The 26689-nt window shown below is 55.6% G+C and overlaps 1 protein-coding gene and 1 long non-coding RNA gene across 2 annotated transcripts; both read right to left on the bottom strand.

The window, feature by feature from the left end:
* Positions 1-3902: 3902 nt before the first annotated feature.
* Positions 3903-14966, bottom strand: LOC311214735 (LON peptidase N-terminal domain and RING finger protein 1-like; the record flags this gene model as incomplete). Its single annotated transcript, XM_084295460.1, has 12 exons — positions 3903-4280; positions 5068-5214; positions 5354-5516; positions 6193-6351; positions 6576-6697; positions 7321-7435; positions 8471-8564; positions 8750-8876; positions 9664-9774; positions 10322-10444; positions 11266-11384; positions 14597-14966. The coding sequence occupies 12 exons, from the start codon at positions 14964-14966 to the stop codon at positions 4083-4085; spliced, it is 1848 nt and encodes a 615-aa protein (XP_084151586.1). The 3' UTR covers positions 3903-4082.
* Positions 14967-22455: 7489 nt separating this feature from the next.
* On the bottom strand, positions 22456-23578 carry LOC311214750. The gene is made up of 4 exons (XR_014618863.1): positions 23406-23578; positions 23223-23296; positions 22658-22714; positions 22456-22522 (listed from the first exon to the last, which is right to left on the bottom strand). It is a non-coding gene; the product is annotated as an uncharacterized lncRNA (long non-coding RNA).
* Positions 23579-26689: the final 3111 nt, after the last annotated feature.

The raw sequence follows: 26689 nt of genomic DNA, 5'->3' as shown, positions 1-26689 counted from the left end.
TGGAGTGGTTTTGTGAAATCAGAAAGCAACAGGAACAGCGCAGGGCAGGGGGGGACCGAGCCACTGATGGTTGATTGGGGGGACACGGGATGTGGCCAGAGGCTTGGGGAAGGGTCTGGGCATTGTGTATGTGTGTATATAGGGCCCTGCATGGCCCCCTTCTCTCTGCACATGCTGAGCACTGGTGGAGGTTGCTTTGCTGTGGTTTGCCAGGCTTTGGTGGCAGTCCCTCGTTGTGTTCCCCAAGGGGACACGGGCTGTATGGGTACCCAGGGGCTGAGAGTGGCACTGGATCGGACAGTTTTGCTAGTGCAACAGGCCCCAGTGGGCTTTTAAAAGCCTTTACGAAGAGCCTGTCCCTGTAAATCAATTTACTGCAGGTGTAAATACCTGTGGTCACCCTGACATTTGGGGCAGGTCCCTCCAAACCACTCCAACACTGGCTTTGAATCCCTTTTTTCATCACCTGTCATTTTCTAGCTTTGAAGACATCCCGTGGGTGAGTTTTCTTGAAAGAGAAGGCACATCTAGCTTCACTGTTTCCCTTTTTTTTTTCCTATTTTGAGAAACAGGAACAATGTGATCCATCTTTTATTGCACCAATTGGTCTTTGCTAAAGCACGGAAAAAAATTAGGTGCTGGTTTCCCCCCTTCTTCCCGCTGTCATTAACCTTAATGTGTAACATGCTTCTCTTCCAGTGCGAGTGTGGCCTTACTAGAGAAGGAGATCTTAGTTTTAACAATCTCGTGTTGATTTTCTGCTATCTCGGGTACCGGCTGGTCTAATTACTTTGGAAATATGCCATTTGTTAAAGAAAGATGAGGCACAGCCTGACACCTGCTGTACTAATTACTTGCCTCTTTAGCTAATTGCTTGCCCACACTATTAGGTGAGGGAAGTTGTCACTGATAGTTCGAGTCGAAGATGCTGAATGGGAAGGAAATAGAGGAGGCTGGGGAGCTGGGATGGAGGAGAGGGGTCGGTGCCGATGCTGCTTTGCAGCTCTCCCAGGATGCAAACCCCCGGTGTAGGATATGCCCAGCAGCCACGAGTGGAGGCTGGGTGGGTGGGAAGAGTTTTTGGAGAGCTTTGTTGGATGACCTTGGGCACCACGTTGCCTCTCCCCGTCCTCGGTTCTTGTCTGTAAAGCTGGAGAAGGAGACCGACTTCTGTGTGGAAAGCTGTGATGACGAGTGTTACATAAAGGCCAGAAATCATCACCAGTTATTGTTGGGATGAGCAGGGGAGGAGATGGAAAAACACAGGGAAAGAATTGCGAGCAGCAGGAAGCAGAGCAGTGCTGCAGGTGGCATGGAGCCCTCGTGATATGGGTCCAGGCCCTCATCTCACCTCAGGGCAGGGTGACTGGAGGTGCCTGGAGCTCCAGCCTTGGCCATAGCAGGCAGTACCCAGTCTGGCTCGAGGAGGAGAAGGAGTTGAAGCAGGAGCTTTCAGGGCTGGGGAGGGGGCAGTTCCCTGATGTCCTCTGCATCCCCACGGAGTCTGTCCAGAGCAGCCTGGCCCCAAATGGCTCTTGAAGGGAAGAGCATCCCAGCAGGGTATCACTGACAGGAACCAACGATGAGGCCCAGGGCCAGCTCACAATCCCACCGGGTGATGGGGACACCGGGGCCGGGCTGGGAGAGTGCCCTGTCCTGGCTGCCACACTGACTGCCCCCATCCCCATCCCCATCCTGCTCACCTCCCACCTATGAGCTGGCCAGAGGGACCCCCCAGCACCAACCCCAGTCCTGGGGAACAGGAGGTGGCCTCAAGCCTTGCCCTGCTCCTGTCCCCAGCCCCACTTCCCTGCTGATGGAGATCTGGGGGCAGCCCGGCCCTACTGGCTGTGTGGGGCTGGAGGGGACAAAAGTGTGGCCAAGGATCCGGCTGTGCGCCCCTAAAAGCGCTGTGTCTCCCCTGCTGGATGAGCTCAGCCTGCTCCTGACCCCTAGTGGCACGGCACGGCTCGGCACGGGGACCCACCGACACGCGTGGGCACCTCCACCCGACGGATTTTGGAGGCCCTTTTCGGGGGGCAGAGGTCAGCAGGAGCTGTTCCAGCAGGGCATCCTCACGGGGAGCATCCCCTCGCCACCCAGGGCACCTCTCCCTTTGAGAATTCATGCATATCTCCCAGATGGGACACATCCCTGGTGCCAGCTGCCCCGTGCAAACCTGCTCCCAGCTGCAGCCCTTGCCCACCACCACGAGGAGGGGACAGGGACGGGTGCTCTTCACAGCACTGGAGGGACAGACACCCACCAGGGTCATCCCACGCTGGCCACCATCCCTCCCAGACCTGTGTCCTGGGTTCCCATCCTTCCCCAAAGCCCTTAGCTGCAACGATGGGCAGGAACCAGTCCTCCTGGTGTGTTTCCACGTGCTCTTTGTCCTTTCTGAAATAATTTCTCCTTTCCCCATGCTGTCATCTACCCTGTGTGCACTGTGCCCACCTAACCTGCCACCAGCAGTGCATCACCTCTTCACATCTCCCCAGGATGCTCCAACTTTCATCAACGAGCAGCTAAAAGGCAAACACCAGCAACAAAACAACAACAACAAAGTTCTTTATTTCAGTGACCAAGAGGAAAAAAGAATTCAAAGAGAGAAGGTACTAACACGGACCCCAAAGGTGCTCCAAACAAACTGGAGCGATTTGCACGAGTCCCTTCCCACAGCAAGCCGGGTCCCAACATGAACACGGCCCAGACCCATGGAGAGACCCATGGAGCTCCCACGCCCAGTAATCAGGCAGCTTGTGGGGCTTGGGGGTCACAGGGGTGCTCACATCCACCCTGCAGAAAAGAAAGGCACTTCCCAAAATCCAGTGGTACCCTGCAGAAGGACACGGAGAGGAGTGACGGGCAGGAAGGGGCCCTGTGGCTCTGACCCCACTGCCTCTCCCCCTCCCCAGGTAGCAGCCACCAGACAGAGCGAAAGCAGGGACATGATTCTGGAATTAACGTTAATCCAACAACTCACTAAATCAATATTACTCCTAAATTTCAACCCAAAGTCACTGAAATTATGGATGGGAGGCAAAAATCCCAAAGTTTTAGGATCTCTATGGAGTAAAGCCTTGCCTGTGCAGGCAGAGGGGGGCAGTAACTTTTTCCCTCTCTCTGGAGAGGAGCAGCAGCCAGGCACTTGCAGACAGGCACTTGCTCCCCTGCATGGGGTTCACAGCATTGGCCACCAGGTATTGTGCCCTCCCCAGCCCCTCTGGAGATTCCCTTTGACTTCAGTCTATGCTGGTTCGGGGGCACTGAACTGTCCTGGATCCCAAATTCGAGGGTCACAAGAAACACTGATCATAGGGAAATTGCACTGCTCAAGGGGCAGAAAGTCTCAACAAGCACTGCCAGCCTTAATTCCCCTATCAGCCCCTTCAAGCCCACCGGTGGGTCAGGTCTGACCCCAAAGCCCAACCTGACCCAGCTCATGAGCAGCCTTGGGCAGCTGGGGACTCGTCCCCACAGCCACACGGAGGCAGTGGCCCCGCTCTGACCGGTGCCTCCTTCTCTGCCTGGCCAAGGAGGTGGCTAGAAGCAGGGCCGTGGATATCAGATCATTTAATTGAACCTTCCTTCTAGCTCAAATGGAAATTAAGGCAAACTCACAACTAGAGGCTGAGCTTTCAGCTCCTGCAGGTGGAGGAAGCCACCTGGGACCTCTCTGCCTCCTGGTGCCACATCTCCCAAATCTTTAAATCCCTCCTCCCCTGCTGCATGGAGCAGGGCCATCTACCAAAACCCCAACATTGTCCTTCGGAGAGGAAGAGCCAAAACCCAAGCAGCCCTGGCACCTCCTTAGCACTGAAGCTCCTCACCGGGGGATTTTGGCTCCTAAGACACCACCCAGCTTTCTGGCTTGGTCCCTCCTGGTGCAGCTCATGGGGACAGCACGAACAGCATCAAGTCACCGCCGGGCCCTGCCGAGCCGAGCAGAGAGAGCCCAGCTCCTCGCTGAGGTCCCTTCCTTGGGGTTCAAACCATGAAGAAATGCACGAAGAAACCCAAGGAAGGAGGAGGGGGGAGTCTCCCATGTGAACAGAGAGGGGGCTGCCGGGGCGGGGGGCTCAGATGTGGCCTCGGGGGCTGTGCTCAGGCAGGGGGTACGCGGCTGGGGGCTGCTGCAGCAGAGCCAGGAGGATGCGCTGCAGCTGGGTGAGGCGGGCACGCAGCGAGGTGCTGGAGAAGAGCCTGAGCTGGAAGGATGGGTCGAGGGGCAGGATGGAGATGAGCCACCAGCACCACATCGGGCCGTCAGCAGAAGCCTGCAGGGGAGAGAGGAGGAGAGCCCCGCGTCAGGAGCCACCAGGCAGGGAGGTGCGCGGCCTTCGGGCGGCACTGCTGATGGGGAATATTTGCTCGGAGCAGTAAGAGGGATCCTGCAGCAATGCCTGCCGTGGCTCCGGCACTCATCCAAGCAGCCCTTTCGTCTGTTCAGGCACGAGATGGCTGGATGAACTAATTCAATTTCCAGGCAAACATTCCCTTGGGACTCTCCCCCCAACAGAGGCAACCTGGAAAACCTTTACGAAACAAATAGAGAAATGTCTTGCACATTGGCTTGCTTAAGACCACACTTTTCAACAACACGGAACAAATCCTGCACACTTCTAGAGGCACCCCAGCACAGCAGCACTCAGCCACCACCACCAGAGCAGAGTCAGTCACCACAGCAGCTCTTTGTAATGATCCAGGCAGGTAGCACCCTCTTGAAAGAATGAAAATTAAATTTTGGTGTTGTTTTTTTTTTTCCCCATAATCTGAATTTGTCAGAGCAACTTAATAAGTAAATTGGATCCGGCTGGCTTAGCACCTTTTCCCTGGCCAGCCAGGGCTTTCTCAAAGGAACAGATGATGGGAAAGGAGAGCACAGCTCAGCTGTGAGGCTTGTGTGTTTGTCCATTTGTTTGTTTTTCTGTATTTTGTTTGTTTGTTTGTGTTTTTTGTTTGTTTGTTTGTTTTGTGCAGGGAAGCTGATGGCCAGGCAGGAATGGCCCTGATTCAAAGGCTCTCTTGGTACCATGTGGAGCATCCCTTCCCTTGGGGCATTACCTGGATGTCCTCCTCCTTCTCCGGCAGTGGCCCATGCTGCATCAAGAGGCGCCTGGAGGCAACGTCTCCATGCTCACAAAACCTCTGGGCCAGCTCGTAGGTGCTTTCGTGGAGGCTCTGCAGCTCCTGCAGCTCCTCCCCAGCCACCTGTGGGGGGAAGAGGAGAGTGGAGAGGGGCATGCATGGGTACAACGGTACCCACCTCAGGTGTTGGCTTTGTCTTTTCTCCACCTCCTCTGGCTTTGTCCCACCAATTCGGGGGCTTCTGCCCTGGCCCTGCCCTCACCTTCTTGTCCTCCAGGTACTCGATGTCAGCAGTGTTGTAGCCATCCCTGTGCCCACGTCTCAGCACGCGGAACCGCCGCCCGCCCACGGTGTCCACCAGCGACCGGCCGTCCGCCAGCAGCTCCAGCTGCCGGATCTCCAGCATGCAGCCGTAGTCTGCGAAGCTGGAAGGAGAGAGGGGGAGAAAAGAGGGCCTGAGCAGGGTGTTTATGGTGGGAGAGATGCTTGTCCTGCATGCACCATCTCCAAGCAGGGAAAAGGTGCGAAATCGGAAATTAATTCTGCTGTCACTTGCTGCAAGAGGGCAGGGAATAGCGAGCACTCCCTTGGATTTGTCTTGTATGAAAATGACTTGGGTCCTCATGCTGCCCTGATGAACACACCATCCCTTGCAGAGGCATCCCGAAACCCGTCTGAGGCCAGAAAATGTTATCTCATTTCACTTGAGCAGGGCTGAAGCTCTGGGAAGATTTGCCATGTAAGTACAGGTGCTTAATGGAGTACTTTAGTACGGGCTGAGCACACCCAAGACCTGGAGGTGCCACCAGGAACACAAGGTGACCACGGTGCATCAAATGAAAGCCTGTTTGGCCCAGCATGCTGCCACAGCTTGCTATGGACAGAGTACGAGAAGTAAGGCAACCATAAAAAGTGGCCATGGGCATGCAGCTCGGAGATGTCCCCCTGGGGATTCTGCTGGCAGGATGCAGTGGGAGATGAAATCACACCCTGTGATTTCACACCCTCTCTGAACTACTCGGGATTTTAGAAATTCGGAGCTGGTGCAGACAGGGGTAAACGAGCTGGGGCAGAAGGAAGCAGCCTTGTCCCGGCGCTCACCTTTTCCCGGTCTCGTACACGCACATGCCGAACCTCCTCGTGCCGGCCTCCTGGCACTGCCGGATCATCAGGCGATAGCGGGGCTCGAAGACATGCAGAGGGCAGGCAACGCCCGGGAAGGACATGGTGCATACAAAGATGGGGATGTTCTTGGTCAGACTGAAGGAGAGGAAGGGAGACTGCTGTGACACCCCCAGGAGCAAATCCCACCAAAGGCTCTGCATCGACTCATACCCTGCTTGCTCCTCCAAACCACATCCGTCCTTTACCCCACGAAGTGATGCTGTGGTGCAGACCACCACGATGCAGTCCTAGAGGTGAGAAGCTTGGGAAGCACCCCCTGCATACGCACAACCCCACACACTGGAGCAGGTCCCTCTTACTTGGAGAGCTCGGCCATCTCGGCCTGGTGCAGCTCCCGGCGCTCGGCCAGCTGTGCGGGGAAGGTGGCCAGCATGATGTCCTGCAGCAGCACGGTGCAGCTGTAGCTTCCAGCCTTCAGGTACTGAGAGAAAACAGACCCAGAAAAAGGTTGGACAAGAGCAGGATGGGAGCCCCGAGGCCGTCCTGAGCTCTGAATCAAGCCCACGTGTGTTGGAGCTGAGGGTACATTCAGATTTGAGAGCGGGAGCTGAAGCCCACCAGGGAGGACTGCAGGACTGAGCAGCACTTGCTCAGACCTGGGGCCCATCTAATGCATCCTCCTGCCACTGACACTGATGTGGTCTGTGTATGACAACCTAATTTCCCCAGTGGTCTCCTCTGAATCCTTTTTCATTAAAGAGAAAATCAAATCCCCAGCCTAGCAGGTTTTCCATCCATTTCCATTTTTAAAAGTAATTAGCATTAACTTCCTCCTCTCTCTCTCCCCTCTAACTCTCAGCCCTGTTTACGATCTCACTAAATCACTGTGGCATCTCGTGGAAATGAATCTCCTGGTCTTAATTATTAGCTGTCTGGTCATTCATGCACAAGTGGAATTGACACCGCTGGGCCAGGCAGTCGCCAGCATGCGAGCATCCTGCCTGTCCCCTGCCTCCTGCCTGTCCCCTGCCTCCTGTGTGCCCCCCATGTCCCACTTGCCCCCAGCCCCAGGCATGCTGCTGGCATGGAGACCCGTGCCCTCACCTCTCTCAGGCTCTGCTTGCAGAGGGGGCAGTTGGGCCGGTGGTCCAGGCAGCGCTCGAGGCACTCCTTGCAGAAGGTGTGCCCGCACGGCGTCGTCACCGGCTCCAAGAACATCCTGCAAAAGAGCCACCATCAATGGACAAGGGGGACTGATGTGGGGAAGGAGCACGTGTGCTATAGGCACAGCTCCCAGCCGTCCCCAGCCCTGTGCTGTGGGTACTGCGTCTTTGAATCCCCTTACTGCAACTTGAACAGGACTCCAGCTTAAGATCTTATGGGATTTTGCTTCCAGCAGGATCGAGGCTATTCCCCTACTCCCTCCTGCCACTTCAAGGGAAATTCACAGCGATGCTGCAGGACGAGACACCGCTGGAAGCTGTCTCATGCCGTGCTTCCCAAGCCCGGGCAATACGTGGCTATGCAACTTGCTTTCACTTAAGCTGTGTTGGCTAATCTTCACAGAATCTTTGCTTGTAACTCCTGTTAATTAAAGGTAAAGGTTTCTAGCTAGCTTATTCCTGTAATTACAAGCCTGGGTTCAGGCTGCTGGATGTGCAAACTGATGGGAGATGACAACTGTCCCCAGCCTGAGCTCCCTGGCCCTGTGGGGTGCCCATGGGCCTTCTGGGGTGAGCATTTCCCCATCTTCCCGCAGTGGGAAGGTGCCTCCTCCTCCGGCTGCAAGAGCTCAGGTCACTCCCGGGTGGCTCCAGGATCAGAAATGAAATGACTGACTTGATCCCAGCTCAGCGGGGACTCTAATACCAGTGGAAATCCCCCACTGCAAGTACAGCTTGGGTCTCCTTCATTCGCAGTGAGCCCTGATTCTTCCTGAACACTACATTTCCTTGCTCTCAGAGAAGATTAAATTCACCTAATTCGGACCAGATGCAGCCTTGAGCTCCCTCCCTGTGGCAGTTCACTCACAGTTCATCTTCCCATGCCATGCCCAGACCTGGAGCAAGCCACTGGGCAGGAGACCCTGACCATCCTGCACGTACAGCAGCACAGCGCCCAGTCCTCTGGCAGCAGCACTTGCACAACTGGGACTGAGTTTGCTATTAAGAGGTGAAGAAAGATTCAAACCAGGGAACAGAAGCGGGCAGGTGCCAATTCCTCATCCCTAAAGCTCCCCAGCCGAAGGACTCACCGTATGCAGAGGGAGCACTCCAAGTCAGAAATGCTCAGCAGCTCCCCAAGGTACGGCTGGTTACACTTCGCTGCCTCTGTCCCCTCTTCATTAGCTGGTGGCAAAAGAAGAGAAGGAAAGAAAAGACCCCCCATTTTCATACTGAGAATTAATCTTTGCTTTCTGAGGTGTACAGAATCGGTGCAAACATGGTGCAAACACTGAGACTTCAGTGCCAAAATGTCTTTTAAAGGGTTATTCTGCAGGAGAAGAGGTTCTGGTGCCTCTGCAGACACTCACCCGCCAACAGCCCGTGCTGCCTCTCTGCTGCAGCCCCCAGCTCCTGCTGTTGCCCTGGGGTGAGGATCCCCTGGCCATGCTCAGACACCAAGGACCCTCTGCCAGCCTCTGTCTCCTCCTCCTGGTCCTGGATACAGCAAAGAGAAAATTGAGCCCAACACCACTTCCCCCTTTGAATACAAACCCATTCACCCCACCGAGCACTGGGACATTTTCTTGCGTGTTGCTGTCTGTTAACATCCCGCATCTGCAGGACGCCAGGAGAGCGTGCCCCTGACAGACATCCCCATTCAACCCCAAATTTGGGAGCCAGATTTTACCTTTTTTTGGGAGGAAACACAAACAGCCCAAGAACCGGGGCACAGAGCACGCATTCAGGGCATGGTTTATCTCGTGGTTAAAGCATAGGCTTTCCCTGCCCAGATGTACCACCAGGCACTGGGGTGTGTTTGAACCCATTTCTCCCATTTACCCTCTCTCCAAACCTGCCAAATTCCTCCTTAGGAGACAAAGAGCAGAAAATGAGTTTTCCTTAATAGCTCCTAGTGGTCTGAGCTGTTCTCAGATGTAATTTTTGGATGAAAAACCGCCATTAAAACTGAAATTTTCTCTTTTATTTTTCTGAACATAATGTGGCTTTTGTGTTTTGAACACAAAGGTCTAAAATCTTGTGTAAAATATTGCAGAACAAAACTGGGAGAGGACTGGACACCAGTAGGGGCCTCCTCTGCTCCCCTAGCCCCTCAGCACCACTTCTGAGGGTGTTTTTGCTCTCCCACCCCCCGCTACCTGCAGCTGCCCACCCCTGGTATGGTCCTGCCTGGCCTCCCTTCCCCACACCCATGTTCCCATCACTGCAAAATCCCAGTGTGGGACATCCCAAAGGGACCACAAGTCCCATCACAGTCTCTTACCTGGGCTCGTGCAGAGGGGGACGCAGGGTCCCCACCTTCCCCCCCTGCCTGGGGACCGCTCGAGCCCCGGTGGGCAGCGTGTGGCCAAGGAGCATCCTCCTGGGTGAGGATCTACAAGGAGAAACAGGGCTCAGCAGGGCACTGGGAGAAGGATGTGCTGGCTGAGCTCTGCCAAACTAACGCCTTAGGGCATAAGGAAAGTAGCAGCAGGAGGCACTGCATTCAAGAGTTTATTTTAAGGTCTGGGACCTGTTTTCCATTACCCCAAAAAAGCAGGAAGGGAGTGCACTGTGGAGAAAATGGGGTCTGTCCCCATTTCCCTGCCCTTTCCCTCCTGGAGGGCAAAGGTCTACTCATGGCATGAAGTCTTCGTGCTGGGGACACTGCCAGCAGCCCGAGCGGTGACAATATTTTGGCACACAGGTGGGTGCTGGCCTGAATGGCACCAAAATGAAATGGCACCAGATCTCCAGTGACAGCTTTCAGCAAACTTGTATCGGGGCAATGGAAAACTCATAGCCCAGGACCCAATTTCCCTTGCTCCCAAAACCAGCCCAGAGCATCAGGACCGTGAGGGACACGAGTCCTTCAGAGGAACAGGGCACCTCCCTGAGTGACAGGAGGGCACGGGATCATGCCACACCACAGGCCCACGCACCTTCTCCATCTCGCTCTGCGCAGGCTGGAAATGGGGACACAGCGTCAGGCAGTGCTCCCAGGCCAGCAGGGCTTCGGCTCCACGTCCCATCTCCAGAAGCACCTTCCCTTTCCTGAAGAAGCCCTGCAAAGCAGAAAAACCTGTGCTGACTATGAGAAAGTGGCCAGCTGAGAGCATGTCCCTTCAGCTCCTGTGTCCACCCCGAACTCTCAGCGCCAAGGGATTCTTCCTCCAGCATCCTGCCCGCTCCCATCCTAGGCTGAAGTACCTATCACATCGCTGCCCCCATGCTCAGAACCGTCATTTTACCAAACGGGTAAAATGACAAACGGGGCTCCAAAATGCAACAATTGCAAAAGCCAAGCAAATAAACCCTGCAGAGACTCAGAGATGGGGTCAAAGGGCTTCTGCCTTTGACACTGCAAAGCTATTGCCAACAAGTGCAAATCAGCAAGCAAGCTCCCAGGTCTGAGGTCTTCAGCCAGGATTTCCCCCAGCCTAAAGCTGGGACCCTGAACACCAGCATCCTCACCAAGTGTGTGTGCACAGACACACAGTGCTGGACCTTTACTGCCGGGCAATGCACTCCTATTAACATTACGTAGTGCTTGTGTCCTGTGTCTGCAGCCTCGTGGATCTGGACAGTGAATTTCTGAGCAGGATGAACCCAATGGCTATGAGAACCCAGGACTGCGTGTGAACCACGTGTTGGGCCCAGCAATCAGTGGCTGGCAAGAGGCTGTGATTAAGACCTTTGGATGAAATGTTAATTATCTGCATCCCTACAGCCAAAATATCCTCTGCCTTCTGCCACCAGGGGAGCGAGCTATCCAAGTGACATTGGGACAGCACGGGGAAATCCTCTGGGACTTCCAGAGGATGGATTAGCTCCCATATGCAGTGAGATGTGGCTCCAAGGCTTCTCCAGCCTCCCCTCCACTCACCTCATGCCCCGTGGGCTCAGCCTTGCACACAGCCTCCAGGTCCTCCAGTGCCTCCGGGTACTGCCCCAGCGCCATGAACGCCTCTGCCCGGCACCGCCGCAGGGAGATGTCATCTGGGGCTGGGAAGAGAAAGGTGGGGGCTTGTGTCATGAGCTCGTGCAGAACAACACGGCCGGGGAGACATGTGTTGAGCGGGCAGCTCGAGCCAAACACAGCCAGCTCCTCTTCAGCACGAGCCACCAGCCTCATAACTCTCAGCAAGAAAGTCCTTTCCCCTAAATATCTACTTCAAACTCTGAGCCTCTTCCCTGTGTTTTTCCCCATCTTTCCTCAGCCAGGGGGCCCCATTGCTGCTTCGGGGCTCAGCTTCAGCTGCAGTGGGATCTGGGCTCTCATCCATCCTTTTGGGATGCAGCAAAAAGACTGCACCATGCAAGGTGAGGAGAGACCCTGGGGGAGCAAGGAAGACTCCAGATCCACCCCACCACATGGCTCTGGGCCCCGCAGCACAAGAAAAGGCTGAAGTTTCCCAAAACAGAGGAAGGGAATTGGGCACTCAGGCCTGCATTATCACAATGTCACTGGTGGGATGTCAGTGTGCAGGCACTGCTGGCCAGGACACCCCAGTGGCGTGGTGCAGAGCAGTCCCTCAGAAACAAGCGCCCCGAAATCCCACGCAGCACGACTCAGCCAGGTGTGGCGATGCTTTGTGGGTTTGAACCATGCAGGATTCGCAGACCCACCCCATTATATCACAGCCACGGAGGTGACCTACATCTGCTGCTGACTGCCAGCCAAGGCAGTGGCCCCGCGCCTCCCCCAGCGGCGAGCATCGCCCGACGGCTGCCAAGGGCTGGGGCCGGGGACACGCTGCGGTGGGGAAGGCACAGCTGCAACCCCGGTCCCTCCAGGCAGGACACCAGTGTCATCACATCTGTCCCTGCTGGCTCCCCATGGGATGATGGTAGGGTCAGCATCCGGGGTCACTTTGGAGCCAAACATCATTGCTGGCGATGTCTCCTGCACTCCCAGCCCCGGCAGCTTTTTCTCCCAGCCCTGGTTCACACCAGGCGCCGATGCAGCCGTGCCAGCTCCCAGCAGGTCCTGACTCGCAGCCCCGTGGCAGCAGGGTGCAGGAAGCCAGCGTCTGCCCTCCACTGCTGCCACCGTGCCCAGGCACACGCCACGTCCAGCCACGTGGAGGAAGCTCCAGGGCAGCTCCTGCCTCCTTCCAGCACAGTGCACAACAGGACCCCACTCTCTGCCCTGCTCCAAGTGCAAGCCAAGTGCAATCTCCCATCCCGAGCTGCCCTGCACGAATCAGGCTGAGAGGGCACCGTGTGCTCCCTCCAAGCCCACGTGCGTGTGTGATGACAGCCACGACCTTGGCACCCGGAGCAGGAAGCAGGGGAACTTGCTGTGCCGTGGCCCGTCCCTCAGGCACACGTCTAGAGATGAAACGCTCCAGCTCACGGTGACACGTGGAGATGAAAACACGGGTACAAAGTCCAGGGGCTTATTTTCCACATGGGCAAATGCATTTGAACATTTGAACTGCCTGGTAATAAAGTGTCTGCTTTGGCAGAAACGAGATGTGTAAAAGCAGGCTACAAATTCTGCATTTCTCTCCTGCTGCAGCTATTTTTGATCTATGATATCATTAGACATCGGGGACGTGAGCCAGCTGGCAGACCGGCGGCTGCAGAGTGACTGACAGCACTCCTGGCACGTCAGGAGCCCTCCTGTGTTACGCTGCACCTTTTTGTTCACTTTGCCAACTTGTTATCTTCTTGTTTTCTATTCACTTTAGCCACGCAGTCTCCCAAGCAGAGAGCTGCTCTGGCTGGCAGCAAGTTTTGTTCAAAGCCGAGGGTCCCTGCCCTGGCAGCATGGAGTGGGACTGTGCAAACCAGCACACACACTCCCACCGGTCAAGCTTTTATTACCCTTAGGTTTAAAGAGGAGCCCACAAGAAGCTGTGCAGCCTAAAAGTGGTCAGCAGGCTGCAAGGGGTGGGAATCCTGCCCCGAAAGCACCACCCACATGGCAGAGCCCGAGCAGCACCGGCACACACAGGTTTATGGGAGCTGCAGCCGATTCCTGTTTCCTCACTGCCCCAACCCAGCTTCCCCTGCCCGCCAGGGAGCCGAGCACGTAGTGAAGAAAGGCCAAGGGCAGAGCTTGAAACAGTTTGCTCTTTCTCCTCACAGAGGCTTTTTAAAAAGAAATACCTAAGTGTACCGCCCAACAAGACAAAAGCCTGGCACTCATGAAAAGAGAAGCCGAGGACGGCGCATGTGCGTTTGCTTTGCACAAAGGGCGCAGAGGATGTGAAGGGGGTGCCTGGGGAGGCTGCACAAAGGGACCCACACTCCGCTGCCAGCACCAGGACCGCTGGCACCTCAGCCACGCCGTGCACCCCTGGCACTTGTCTGGCAGTGGAGATGAGCGAGGAGCGAGTGCCTGCAGCGGGAGGGGAGCTCGGTGCTGCCCGCACAGCGCTGTCATAGAAACACCAGAGGACCTCCTGCCTTCACCGCCCCAGCCCCCTGCTCTCCAGACGCGTTGTGTAACCCCTTTTAGTTCAGCGGCACTCTCCAAGAAATCCACTTAGGGCTGTGTGTTAAAGCAGACCGACCCCCCCGGCCTGATCCTGATCCTGCAGGTGAATGTCACGGTGGGGCTGGGTGCAGAAGGGGGCTGGGGGACCCCTCTGCGTGCCGTGGGGGGCTCAGACGTGTCTGTCCTAGACTAGAGAAGTCCCAGCCACTTTACATAATGATTGCAAACCCCCCAAACTCTTCCCCTGATGCTGAAACATTGCTGGACACCGCTGGGAAGCTGCTGACGTCTCGTCTATCACTACACACCTCCTTCCTCTCCAGCTGCCTGCTAAAGCCAAGAGCCCAGGGCCAGTGGGACCTGGCTGTGCGCCCCATCCTGCCCACAGCCCTGGCACTGGGGACAAACATCAGGGCTCAACCCGGCCACCACAGCCCCAGAAGGCCAAGTCCCCCTGCTGATGCTCTGGCAGGGGTGGGGATGAGTCCCTTACACCTGCAGACACTGGAGAAAAGCCCAGCTTCTGCACCCCCCCTCCCCATCCCATCTCAGCACTTCCAGCACTCCAAATGAGCTCCCCAGGTCACCCAGCTCATGCTGGAACAGGTGGCACCGTGACATGGGGACAAAGCGACCCACGCCGGTACCCACCTGCCCCACCAGCACCATCCGCGCATCCTCGCCCCAGCTGGACAACAGACCCGGACCCTCTTGGCACCACCAGCCCCAACCCACCCCCCAAGCCCCTCTGGACCCAGGGGATGCTTACCCAGCTCGACGCCCTTCTGAGCCATCCCCAGCGCCTCCTTCGCCTCCCCACGGCTCAGATGGTGCCGGACACGGGCCACCAGCCCCGCCAGCCGCCTGCCCCGGTCATCGCACTTCTCCAGCAGGCTGCAGAGCACCACGTTGCGCCTCGGCCCGCCGACTCCCAGCAGCTTGAGCTTCTCCTGGCAGAGGGGGCAGCGGGCGGGCACGGCCCCCCCGAGGCACGGCGTGCACAGCGAGTGACCGCACGACACCGTCACCGGCTCCCAGAGCTGCAGGCGGCAGGATGGGCAGCGCAGCAGCTCCCCGCTCTCAGGGGGGCACCAAACGGGGCTATCCCCCCTGGGAGGGCTGGAGGGGTCGCGGTTCATCGCTGCTGCCCTTCAAAAGGAGCCGGGGAGCTGCTCCCAGGGCCGGCGGTGCGCGCACATCCCGGGAGCCGCCGCCGCCGGCTCCCCCCAGTGCCACCGGGCTCAGCCCATCCTCCCCACCGGGGAGGCTGCAAAGGGCTGCGGAGCCCGGGCACGGCACGGTAGGGCACGGTAGGGCACGGCACGGCCGGGACACGGCTCCTACCGTGTGTCCCCCCCCCGTAACCGGCGGGGGCACCATTGGCTGCAGCCGCCGCTGCGCTGCGCCCGCCCCGCCCCGCCCCGGGCGCGTTTCGTAACGGGGAACGGGGCGGGGGACGGGGGGGAAAACGGGGTGCTAGGGGGCACCGGGCACCGAGGTGAGAGCCGGGAGGGATGGGGGAATGGGGGGAGGATGGGGGATGCGGGGCTGGTTCCTGATGTGGGGTGCTGGGGGGCTCTGGAGCAAGAGGGGTGAGGGGTTTGTTGGGGTGCTCCCCGCTGTGGGGTGCTGGAGAGCCCCGTGGGTCGGATGGGGTGCAAGGTGCCCGGGAGGTTGGTGAGGCTGGGGGACCCCAAGTGTGCCCCTGCAGCCCCCGCCATGCAGCCACCTCGCTGCAGGGTGCACGGGGCAAAGCGGGGTCCCTCTGGGGCAGGTGGGACACTGCATCTTCCCCTGGTGCTCTCTGGGAGCTGAACCAGCAGGGACCTGGGTGGGGAGGTCCCCTTCCTGCTCACAGCCCCCCAGGACAGGGGGGAAGCATCCCCCTGCCACATATCCCAGCAGCAAGGCGATGGCTGCTGTCAGAGAGCTGGTGCTGGGAAAAACAGCTTAGTAGTTCAGACTTTATGTAAGGATGATGCACAGCAATCCACAGGCTCTTTTGCATGTCCCTAAAAGCCAAACAAAGACGGGAGCACGCTGGCAGGGATGCTCAGGGAGGGAGATCACCGGTGAGCCAGCAGTGCTGGTGCAACCCGTGTCCCACTGAGGGAGTGGCTGGCAGAGGCTGGGGCTGTGGAGCAGGTTTTGTTTCAAAACCTACTGTGATTTCATTAAACAGCTCACGAGTGGTTTTAAAAGTTCAAAACCTAATTATTTTCTGCAGGCTCTGCAGACGGGTGGAACCCGTGGCCCTGCTCAGCAGCACAGCCCCAAGCACCTCCTTCCCCAGCCCTCCATCCCACGGGGCACTGGGGACTGCAGACACCCTTGGAGTACCATGGGGCTGCCCAGGACCCCATTGGGGACAGCCTCTGTGTTCCCATCTACTTTGGGTAGGGTCGAAGCCACCTCCATCAGTCACCCCTGGGGGGTGCCACCAGGCCTCCTGCCAGCAGCACTTCTGGACCTTTCTCAGATGCACAAGGCTCATTTACAACCAACGCTGTCTCCTCATGTTTTAGTTCCCCAGTGGGTAGTTTTTCCACCAAAACCTGGATAATGACTAAAACACAACATTGTCACCAAGAAGCCCTGACCACCCAGCTTACCCTCCAGCAGGACGCATTGCTGAGCCGTGACCTGAGAGCGATTTCAGCCACCACATCCAAGTGGCCGAGCGCTCCCAAAATCTGCTGCTGTGGCTCAGCCGGGAGCAGCAGCCCACTGGGAGCCAGCAGAAGGTGGGGGGCAGCTTTCACCACCCCAATGTGCCCCTCCAGGTGATGCTGGGCTGCTCCTGTGCCCTGCCTGCTCTGCTGCTCACCTCCTGATTCACTCCACAGGCATCCTCGCGCGTGCGGGCCCAGCGCCTCGCCAGCAGCGAGGCCGTGCTGCTGCCTTTGCGTAATGCATTCAGAAATCAATCAGCCACAACACGTACATGTGCTGGAAACGGGGCTTTGCTGGCACCAGCGTGAGAGCAGTGTGTTTTCTTCGGTCTACAGAGAGCTGAGCTGGTGGTAAAGTCCAAATGCTTTTGCTTGTCACTGGTGTGCTTGTGCTGAATCAGTATGTGCTGAAATAAAATAAAATAAAATTAAAATAAAATAAAATTAAAATAAAATAAAATAAACATTAAATTAAGTTAAATTAAATTAAATTTAAAATAAATACCGAATGTTAACTATTCCACTGACCAGATGAAGACTCAGTGTTTTGCAGAACAACTCATGCTGTGCTCAGGTACGATTTGCAGAGCACCATCGGATTTTTCTCTTTCCACTTTAAAGGTGGGGCCCAGCCAGGCTGGGGAGCTGCCGGGGTGTTGTCCCAGGGACAAGCAGCCCCTGGCTCCCCCCTCTCTCTGCCATCATGCCGCCGGTGCCCCGGCTTTGGCACAGGCTCCTGGATGTGGTGCAGACAGCCGAGCTACAACGTGGGACTCGGTGCCTTCACGCCGGGCGGCTGTGTGCTTTGTTCCAGCACTTAAATATTTGCTGCCAGTGTTGACATTGGGTTTTGACAAGTTTAACAGGAAGGAGTGGCACAGAGGTGACAGCACCTACCTGTGGTGCCTTCACAGTGCTGGCAGGGGAGACCAGGGTGCTCCTTGGGGTGTCTGCGGAGGCACCACCGGCAGCTGCTGGGCAGGGATTTGCCCCGTGTGTGCCATGGCCCTGTCACACACCTACCCTGCTCTTCCCTCTTGTGTGGATGGGGTTGTCACCATCAGACCTGCAAGTCCTGTTGTGCAGAGGTAAAACAAGTTTTTCTCTTTCAAAAACACCCGAAAGAGGAAAGAGTTGGCACCCAGCCGAGGAGAAGCAGCACAGGGGCTGCGGCACTGCCACAGCAGGAGACGGGCTGAGCTGGAGGCAGCGGGGATGTGCAGGAGTCAGCGGGCACAGGATAAGGCTCCGAGCTTTATTCCTGCTTGGGCAAAGGGCCAGGACCAGGCTGAGCACCTGTGCAGCCCCGCTCCTGCCCCTCTGGTTCCCAGCTGGGGCTGGAGCCCAGCCCCATGTCCTTGGGGTTGGCGCAAGGAGTTGTTTTTACACCTCGGTACGTGCAAATAGCACGCAGGGAGTCACTTGCATCATACGCCTCCCAGCGTGTCTACAAGCACATCAGCTTCCTGGCATTTTTGCTTTCTTCGCCTCACAGTATTTCTGTATCCAGGATATCGTTCCGCTGCCGGGTTTCTCCGTTTGCCACACGCAATTCAAAGCCAGTCCTGGTAAATGGAGCAAGAGGAAGTGGAAGCAGGTGGTGCGGGAGGCTCCTGTCTGCAGTCCCCGCCTGCCTTTTGTAACAAGCACCTTTTCCTCCAGGTCTCTGCATCCCACGAGGGCAGCTGCTCCGTGCCTGGTTTTCTCTCTGGCAGACGCAGCCGATTGCCACACTGCTCCTTGATGTCTGGTATTCGAGGTCTGAGCTGTGCTGACTGGGCACTGGGCAGGGAGCAACCACACAAATTACATGGTGCTGTTCCCTCAGTCCCGAAACTCGGCTGGCCGAGAGCTCCGAGAGGCCCCGACTCTCAGTAAGGAGGATTGGAGGTAAACAGGGCAGGCGATTTAAGAAAACTTCAATATTTTCCTTTCAAAAAAAATCAGTATTTTCCCTTCTGAGTCACGCAGGCTTTGCCCAAGGCATCCTCATTCCTAGAGAAACGCGTTGAGTGTCACATGGACCGGCCAGACACACTGCTGCGATGTAAGGCTATTGCAGTGCTCACGTAACCCTGCTTCTGCCTCGAGTCCTGGAAACCCGAGAGGCAAGTGGGGAGGGCCCCAGTCCCCGTCTGGCTCATTTTACTCTCTTGGGCCAAACGTCTTGGCAAAGAGGTTGATGGAATATTCTCACTCGGCCTTGGAGCATGTCTCACAATAAAAGCGTGGAGAAAACCGTGGGCATGTATGAGCCATGCCGGGTAAAAGCAAGATCAGAATTGTCCCAATTACCCTAGGACAGTCTGCAGGGCAGGATGCTGTGAGCTCGCAGTGATTCCCTGCAATCTCCACCCCCACCAGCCTGATACCTCAGTGTCCTTCTCTAGCAAGGACAAAGAGCTCTTGTGAAGCCAGTGGGCCAAATTCCAGCTAAGCCCTGTGTGTGAACACAACGGAGAAAGAGCACCTCAAAGACTCAGGGAGCCATGCAGAGGGCTTCAGGAAGGTGCTGAGCAGCCCCCATCCCCACACCCAGCGGTGGGGAGTACTAAACACATGGACAGTGCTGGATTTTAGGCAGGACGAGCTGGGATACGCATGCCACAATTATAGCCCATTGCCTGGGGGCTCGCTGCAGTGCTGGTGGCCTGGGCAGAGCTTCTGCTTCCCCCACATCTGCAACCCTTTGCTCTGGGAGCAGCATTTCTGGCCATGCCATCTTCCCATGTTGGTTTGCTCCCACTTCTCCCTGAAATTCAGACTGCAGGTGAACAACCTTTGGGTACAGGAGCTGTGGACCCTTCCTCAGGGTCCAGCTGCTATTGCTCCTCAGGTCTGTCACCCAGAAACTCATCCCAGAGGATCTGCTGGAGAAAACCACAGGTGTTCGTTCACAATGAGCCTGGTGCTGCTTCTTTGTGGATGTTATGAATGTATCACAGTCAGGTTTTGTGAACAAATTCCCCTCTCTGCTCTTCTGAAGGAGCCAATGCAGGACTCTCAGAAGAAAGCATTTGCAGGGTTTGTACACTTAGAGACATTTTAATGAAAAGGAATCCCAAGCACCACAGTGAATAAAGCTCTGGTATAACTTCCAGCTTTTAATTAACAGGGTGAGAAGCCTTTAATTTCCAGATATTGAGAATGAGAGGACAAATTGCAGAAGGATTCAGCACAGGGAGTCTCCAGGGAGCAGGGGTGGGAGGAGAGATTTGACCTCCCAAAGCGCCCTCCACTTGTGAGACACGTGTTCTGCTCTGGTTTTGCTTTTCTTATTATTCAGCACAAAAATAGAAGAGTTGGTTTGTAGGAAACCTCTGCCTGGCGCCCTGCAGAGATTAGTAGATCATAAGCAGGGCTGCAGGAATCAGCTTTGCCGGGAAAGTCAGGATTTCTTACTGTTCCCACTTTTTGGTGGAATGAAAAAGCAGCTTTGAAATTTTCCACGAAGAAGGCCACTTGGGAACAAAGGAAAGATTTCTGTTTGATCTCTACCTTAAGAGAGGCTTGTTTCCCTAACAGGACACGTTACATAACAAAACACCCATGTTTACTCAATGCAACCCCTAAGTGCAAGATGGAAAATTTCAGAGCAAACTAAAGGTCTGACCTTACTGTTCTGAAATTATCAATATTTAGAGAAAAATGCCTTAATTCGGGGCCATCTCTGCATGGAGTGGCATGGCAATCACTTCTTTCTCCATGCCCAGGGTCTCCTGGCACCTGTATCTCTGCAAGGCCCTGGGTGGCCATGTGCCATGCAGGGTCCCTACAGCCACCCCTGGTGTGAGCAGGGGCAGCACAACCCTTCCTGCTGCCTCTGGGCGATTATATAAAGAGGATTAAATGTGTGTAAACAAGGCTTGCTTAAGTAACTTCACGGCTGCCAGTTTCTCTTGCTGGTCTTCTTTTCCTACTCCACCCCTCCACGAGCTGGACGTGACGGATGCTCAGCATTGCCCTGTCCATGCTCCACTCCCAACTGGCCAAAGACACGTCCAGGGAGACCCAGGCTGAACTATGAGGGTGTTTAAAGCACGTTTGGTGGTTAAGCACCCCAGTGGAGCTAGATTTCATGTCCAGCAGTGCTAGGGAAGCTCTTGAGGCTGTGGGCAAGCACCAAGATCATGCTGGGGGATACCCAGCTGTCCCCAGCCCCGTCCCACAGGACACCACTGTCCCCCACGGTGCTGCAGGGCTCGTCCTCAGCATCTCCAAAAGCCAAATGTTTGGCCTACTTTGTGTCCCTCCAATGAGCGTTTTTAAAGCCCTAATCCAGGTAGCTGTCACGGATGCTCATGCTGTAAATCCATTCGTGTCACCTGGATTCAAGCCAGGGCTGAGACACAATGAGGAATTAGGGACTGCAGATAATTGGCAAAACCTCATCAGTTCAAATCAAGGCATCACTTGGAAACAGAGAGGAAGCACCCTGTATTTGCACAGAGCTTTGTGCAGTGGCCCAGAGCAGCGAACAAAACCCACAAACAGCAAGGCTTTCCCTGTCTTGGTGATCACCATCACCCAGCAGTGTGGGGTTTATGTACACATGCTGGCTCCGAGGACACGAAGCAATGGGATTTGGGGCAGTGTGAGGACGTGGCAAGCTCATTTGCAGACAGTTGCTTATAAATTTCAATGCTGGGAGCTGTGGCACAAGGTGCAGAGGCAGTTTTAGAACTTTGAATCTCTTTAGCCCATCCCAGGGCAAGAAATCCACCATCAAGTGTAAAGAGATGCAGCACTGATCAGTTCCAACAGGGCACCGACAGGCACATTTGACCTCAGAAAAATCACCTGGCACAGCACACTTGGGAAATTCCCAAACTTAAAAAGCAAAGGTAGGGCCATCCCTTTCGTGTTCAGGCACATTGAATGTATTCCCAGAGCTTCCTGTCCTGCGAGAGTGTGGCCTGAGGGGAATGCAAACTCCTCTGTGTGCTGTTTGGGAGTAGGCTGTGTCTTGTGCAAGGTTCTCACATACTCGTGCACAAAGCAATGGAAGCCACAGGGGCCCCATGGCACTATTTTACATCGGGGTGTACCCGTTCATGTGAAACGTGGCACTTAAACTCAGCCTTCTGACAGCCAGTTTAGCTTTTGGCAGTGGCTGTTTGTTTGCTCTACATGTTTTCCCTTTAATCTCGGCGCTGGATCACTAAGAAAACATTCCTCAGCATCGCTCCTGCTGCTTGCTGGGGTTGTACAGGAACCGGCTGCGTTCGCTCCCTGTCCTGCGGTTCTATGTAAAATCCTCCCCGGCGCTGACTGCTAACCCAAGTTTCTCTGAACTCTGCATTACCCGAGGAATAACGCCCTTCTGAGGAAGCCTTACCAAACAGCCGAGCGGTTATGAAACCCTGGCCCCTGCTGCCACACGTCCCAGCCCCGGTAGATGGCGGTGACAGCTCATTTTTCCCATTTTTTCCCCTTTTTCCTGGCGCTGCGCCCTCTCCCAGCCGCAGGCGGGCGTAGGGCAGGGACATCCTCAGCCCCCTCTCTGCCGGCAGCCTGGCAGAAAGCGGGGTTTGGGGCTTTTCTCCCCCTATTCTGACTGCTTTTCGTATGGTTTGGGTTCCGTAGAAAATCACAGCAGGTTGTAACAGCTCAGCACAGCCTCAGGCAGCTGAAGCTGCCTCCTGCACAGCCCTGGAGTGAGAGGCAGAGAGAGGACAGGGAGGGGGTTTCTTCATTTCAGGGGCTACCCAGAGCCAGGCAGCCAGGGCTGCTGGATTTCTCTCCATTCCCTTTCATGATCTTGAACAAAACCTGCTTGTGCTCCCCCAGATGCCAGCTCCCCATCACCTGCTTTTCCTTGGCCACGCAGCTCTGGGGAGGCAGCCAGCCAGCACAAATAAATAGCATCTCTCTTTGGAGCCCGCAAACTCTTTTATTGGGCTAAAAGCAGCCAGTCACCCCTCCGAAGTGCTGCCACCAGCATCCCCACCTCCTGGGGGTGCACAGCAAGGCTAATCTGCAGCTTCCTTCTCATCGTCCTTGTCGCTGCTGTGCTCCTGGGGCTAGAGAAGAAAAGCAACACCAGGTGAGTGGAGTGCTGGGCGCCCCATCCCCTGGTACCTCTAGGTACTGAATGCCACCCAAAAACAGCACCCGCACAGGGGCTGGGGGTGTTGGTGAACAGTCTGGGGGTTTACCTCCTCTGAGACGCTTTGGGAGCTGCTGCTACTCCTGTCGCCACCTTCTTCATCTCCCTGCAGGGGCAGAGGGAAGGACAAATGTCACCAGGGCCCCGACACCCTATTTGAACAGCAGGATCAAAGAGAGAGCTGCCTCTCAGTGGAAAAGCCATGCGCACGGTGTGATTTCCAGGCTGTGGATGGCACAGCACCATCCACCAGAGGTGTGTGGATGCCATGACTCATTGCAGCCAGGATGTAAATCAGGCAGGGCAGGTGGTTTCTAACACCCTACAAGCCCTGGCTGCCTCCCATGCCCTCTTGTACCATTTTTGGTACTCAGTGGGAAGCAGGGAGCTCTGCCCTGTGCGCATCCCTGCTGTGCCCCTGTTCCCTGCAGCAGTGCTCAGGGTGCTGGGTGCCCCACAGGTGCTGCACAGCCACAGACATGGAGGTTTCCCAACACTGCTGGTTTGGAAAGTGTTGGGCTCACCCTGAGCACCGTGCTGGGGACTTTGGGGCTGGAAATCCTCTGGGAAATGGTTCAGCAGCCAATCTGTGAAAAGCTCCATCATTCCCCTACCTTTTCCTCCTCTTTCTCCTCCTCCTTTTCCTTCTCTTCTTCAGAGCCCTTTTCCTTATCTTCCCGTCCAAACCCTAAAACAGACACAGGTTGAGGGTTGTTACCAGCAGCACCCAGCACATGTGCACCCATAGGAGGGGGCTGTGGGTCCCCGTCCCACCCCAGATCCCACTGGACACTCACATTTCAGGATCGTCGACATTTCGCCGCAGCCAAAGGGCTCTGGGGCACGAGGTGCTCACACCTGTGGCACAGAGAGGAGCGACCAGAGGGGGAATAAAGTGGGCTTTTCAGGGATGAAGACACCTTCCCGGTCCCCACCGTTTGGTTTTCTCTTCAAATATGCAGAGAGATGCCTTAAGACCACTTCCAAACCCACCTGGGAGCAAGTGAAAATTAAAGAAATATTTAAAATATTTAAAAATGAGGGTAAAGACCACTATTTTGAGCTCTTGGGAAACCACAGCGGAGAGGAGACCTTCCCCAGGGATGGGGCAGTAGCAGGGAGGGAGACAGAGCCAGCAGTGAGCAACAGTGAGAAAACTCTGAGCATTGATTAATGCCCAAAAGGTGACAGATGGCAAAGAAAGCAGATCAAAAGAAAGCCAACAGCTTTCTTTAAAAATAGCAAAAACAAACAAAATCCAAGAAATAGCACAGGCAGGTCAAACCCTCTCTGTCACACACAAAGAGCAAAATTGCCACTTGTGGCAGAGGGAAGGAGCAAGGACGAGGGAACGGGTTCCTTCTGCTGGCAGGGAAAAACAGGGTCATTGTTTGGGCTCAGCACACAATTAGGGCACAGTTTCTGCCCCAGTCACTGATGGAGGGAGGCAGCATATTAATGCTTTCAATTAATGTTTTTAAGCCCACAAAATGACACCATCTTGTGATCGGGATTTGCGCCCTTGAAGGAAGCAGACAGCCTCTGGGATGATAACACTGATGTGTATTTTGTAAGCAGTTGTAAAAGCCACAGGATGCTGCGGGGCTGGGGCAGCTTTGGGGCAGAGGCAGGCAGGATGGGCAGAAAGCAGATAGGGACAGATAAAAGGTTCTATCAGCGCCGAGTTAAAATCTAATTAATAATGAATAGCCACCTAATTCATCTCCGTAATTAAGAAGTGCAACTCCTAATTGAAAATAATTACTTTTTAATCTAAAATCATTAAAAATAATCAAACATTATCAAAAAGAAGAAAGGCAGCCCCTAAGAAGGTGTATGAGAAGGTGCAGCTGATTCCCTGCTGTGGGATCCTGCACCAAAGCTTCTCCGTGCCCCACAGTTCGTGCCCAGCCCCATATCCATGGGGTGCCCCCACATCATGCCTCGGGCATCCTCTTGGAGGAATTTGCCTGCTCCTCTCAGCAGGGAGGACTGAAGCCCTTCCCAGCGAGGATCAGGCACCACGTCCCATCTCCATCCCTCAGACCACCCAAGAGCTGCCCCGGGGATGCTCCTGCCACAACCCACGCTTCAGCCCACGTTTCCCCTCCTCTTCCCCAGCCCCTAAAATCGATAAGGCAGTCTGTAAGCCCCCCCGGTGTACATGGAGAAGTGCCTTACCCGCAGCAGGGACAGGCGAGTGGCCTCCTCCACACCTGGCAGGCAGCGCGCAGGGCCCCGGCTATTTGAGTGTCGCCGTCTCCTCCCCAGCCCCACTTTTGGGGCAGTAAAACTGGCTCTGCCGCCCGCCCCGGCCACCGCCTGACGCCCAGAACGTGACCGGTGCTCTTCACACCCGTGAGAGCCTCGCAGACATCTCTGCCTCCAGCGTGGGCAGGAGCACCCAGCACCTTCACCCTCTGCCAGCAAGCCAGGGCGGCTCCGCTGGCCGCAGGGGACCTGCCCCAGGGTCCTGCTGCGGTCAGGACCCTGTTTGATGTAAAAAGGAAAGGATTTGGGGGTGTCCTGAAAGCCATGGTGGCAGGAACCTCCACCAGGTCCTTTCTCTCTCCTCCATGGGGAGGTGGAAGGAGTATCGGGCCCAGGCATGGCTGCTTGGTGCGAGGCAGGGCTCAGCACTCCCAGCTCCTTCTGGTGCTCGTCCTTGCCGCTGGCTTTCGCCCCGACACATCATTAAGCAAGTGTCTGTCAGCAGAGAGCAGTTACCAGCAGGTCTTAACACTTGCATAATGTGCTTCCCCTCTAACGCAATGCCCTCGTTCCTAATAGCACCAATATGGGATAATAACAGGAACAATAATGGCAAGAAGGGCTTGTGTACCTGAAAGCTAATTTGTTTTCTCCACCTAATAAAAGGCATTACCTCTCCCACAAGATTTGCTCCATTTAAACCCTTCAACTCCACAGCAAAGTTGCTCCCGCTGTAATTTTACAGCTGAAATTGCTGAATACGTGGTGTCCCCAACTCTGAGCGAGACTGACCCCGGTACTGCAGAGGGGCAGGCACACAGGTCATCCACCCCAAAACCTGCACAGCTCTGCCCCAAATACAGCTAGGTTAGATCAGGACCTAGCTGTCCTAAAGGAGGGTTTTTTGAGGGAAAGGGTGGATAAAACCTTTGAGGACTCCTCCTGAGTGGAGGAGTTTAGGAAGGCTGGTGGCAGAGTCCTCACTGCAGCAAGTTTCAGAAGCAGTAGCGGTTGTGTTTGCTAGCAGAGATGTTGCAGTTGATGCATAAATCATTCATGGAACTGTTTGGGAATGAGCGATCACAGTAATCCTGCCCAGATCTAGGTACCTGGAGCAAGGATGGGGACAGAGAGCACAGCACTGGGGAGGATTTTTGGTGTCAGGAATGGCTGGAATCCAATCCTGCTCGTCCCAACAGCTCCTGCCACCTCCTTAGGAGGATCCACCCCCTCCAAGCACTGCACTTGACCTTGTTTTTAAACGCTGACCCCAATGCAGCAGCTGCTGCTCCTTGCCAGCCCCAGCCAGGCGCTCAAAAACCACTCAGCATCCTCCAGCCAGAGCAGCCCAGGGACACGAAGCATCACCCCGGGGAACTGGCTCTAGGGACCTCCCCAGCCAGCAGCACCTCACAGCACGGTGCTGGTTGCCACCATCACCAGGACACGGGAGGGGGGCAGTTGCTTCCATGTCCAGGCCCCAGCCCACACACGAGCTCAGCTCTCACCCAGCAGCAGGCACAAAGCTGCCCTCAAAGAACAGAAGGGAACTTTGCAGCCAGCACCCAAAACACCAGCACAGGGCTGCAGCCGAGCTGCTGTCAAAGTGTAGAGCTGTGAGGGCCTAGCAACACCCCCAGAAAACGTTAATTAGCACAGTACTGGGCATTTACGCCCTCCTACGCTAGATCTTTTATCTGTGCCAAGAAGCCCTTGGCTACAGAAGACCAATCTTTCTGCTTAAATCACATCGCTGTCGACAGCTGCTTATTTATGATCTGGTGTGCACACCTGGGAAAGAAATGCCAAGGCTTTCCTCCTCCTCCTCCTGCCCTGAGCTCTCCCCTTCCTGCCTCTGAGTCAGAGCATT

Source organism: Netta rufina, assembly GCF_964035555.1.
Source record: "Netta rufina genome assembly, chromosome: 14".
Classification (NCBI taxonomy): domain Eukaryota; kingdom Metazoa; phylum Chordata; class Aves; order Anseriformes; family Anatidae; genus Netta; species Netta rufina.
Note: the sequence above shows the minus strand (reverse complement) of the source record. Positions and strands in the feature narration are given on the sequence as shown.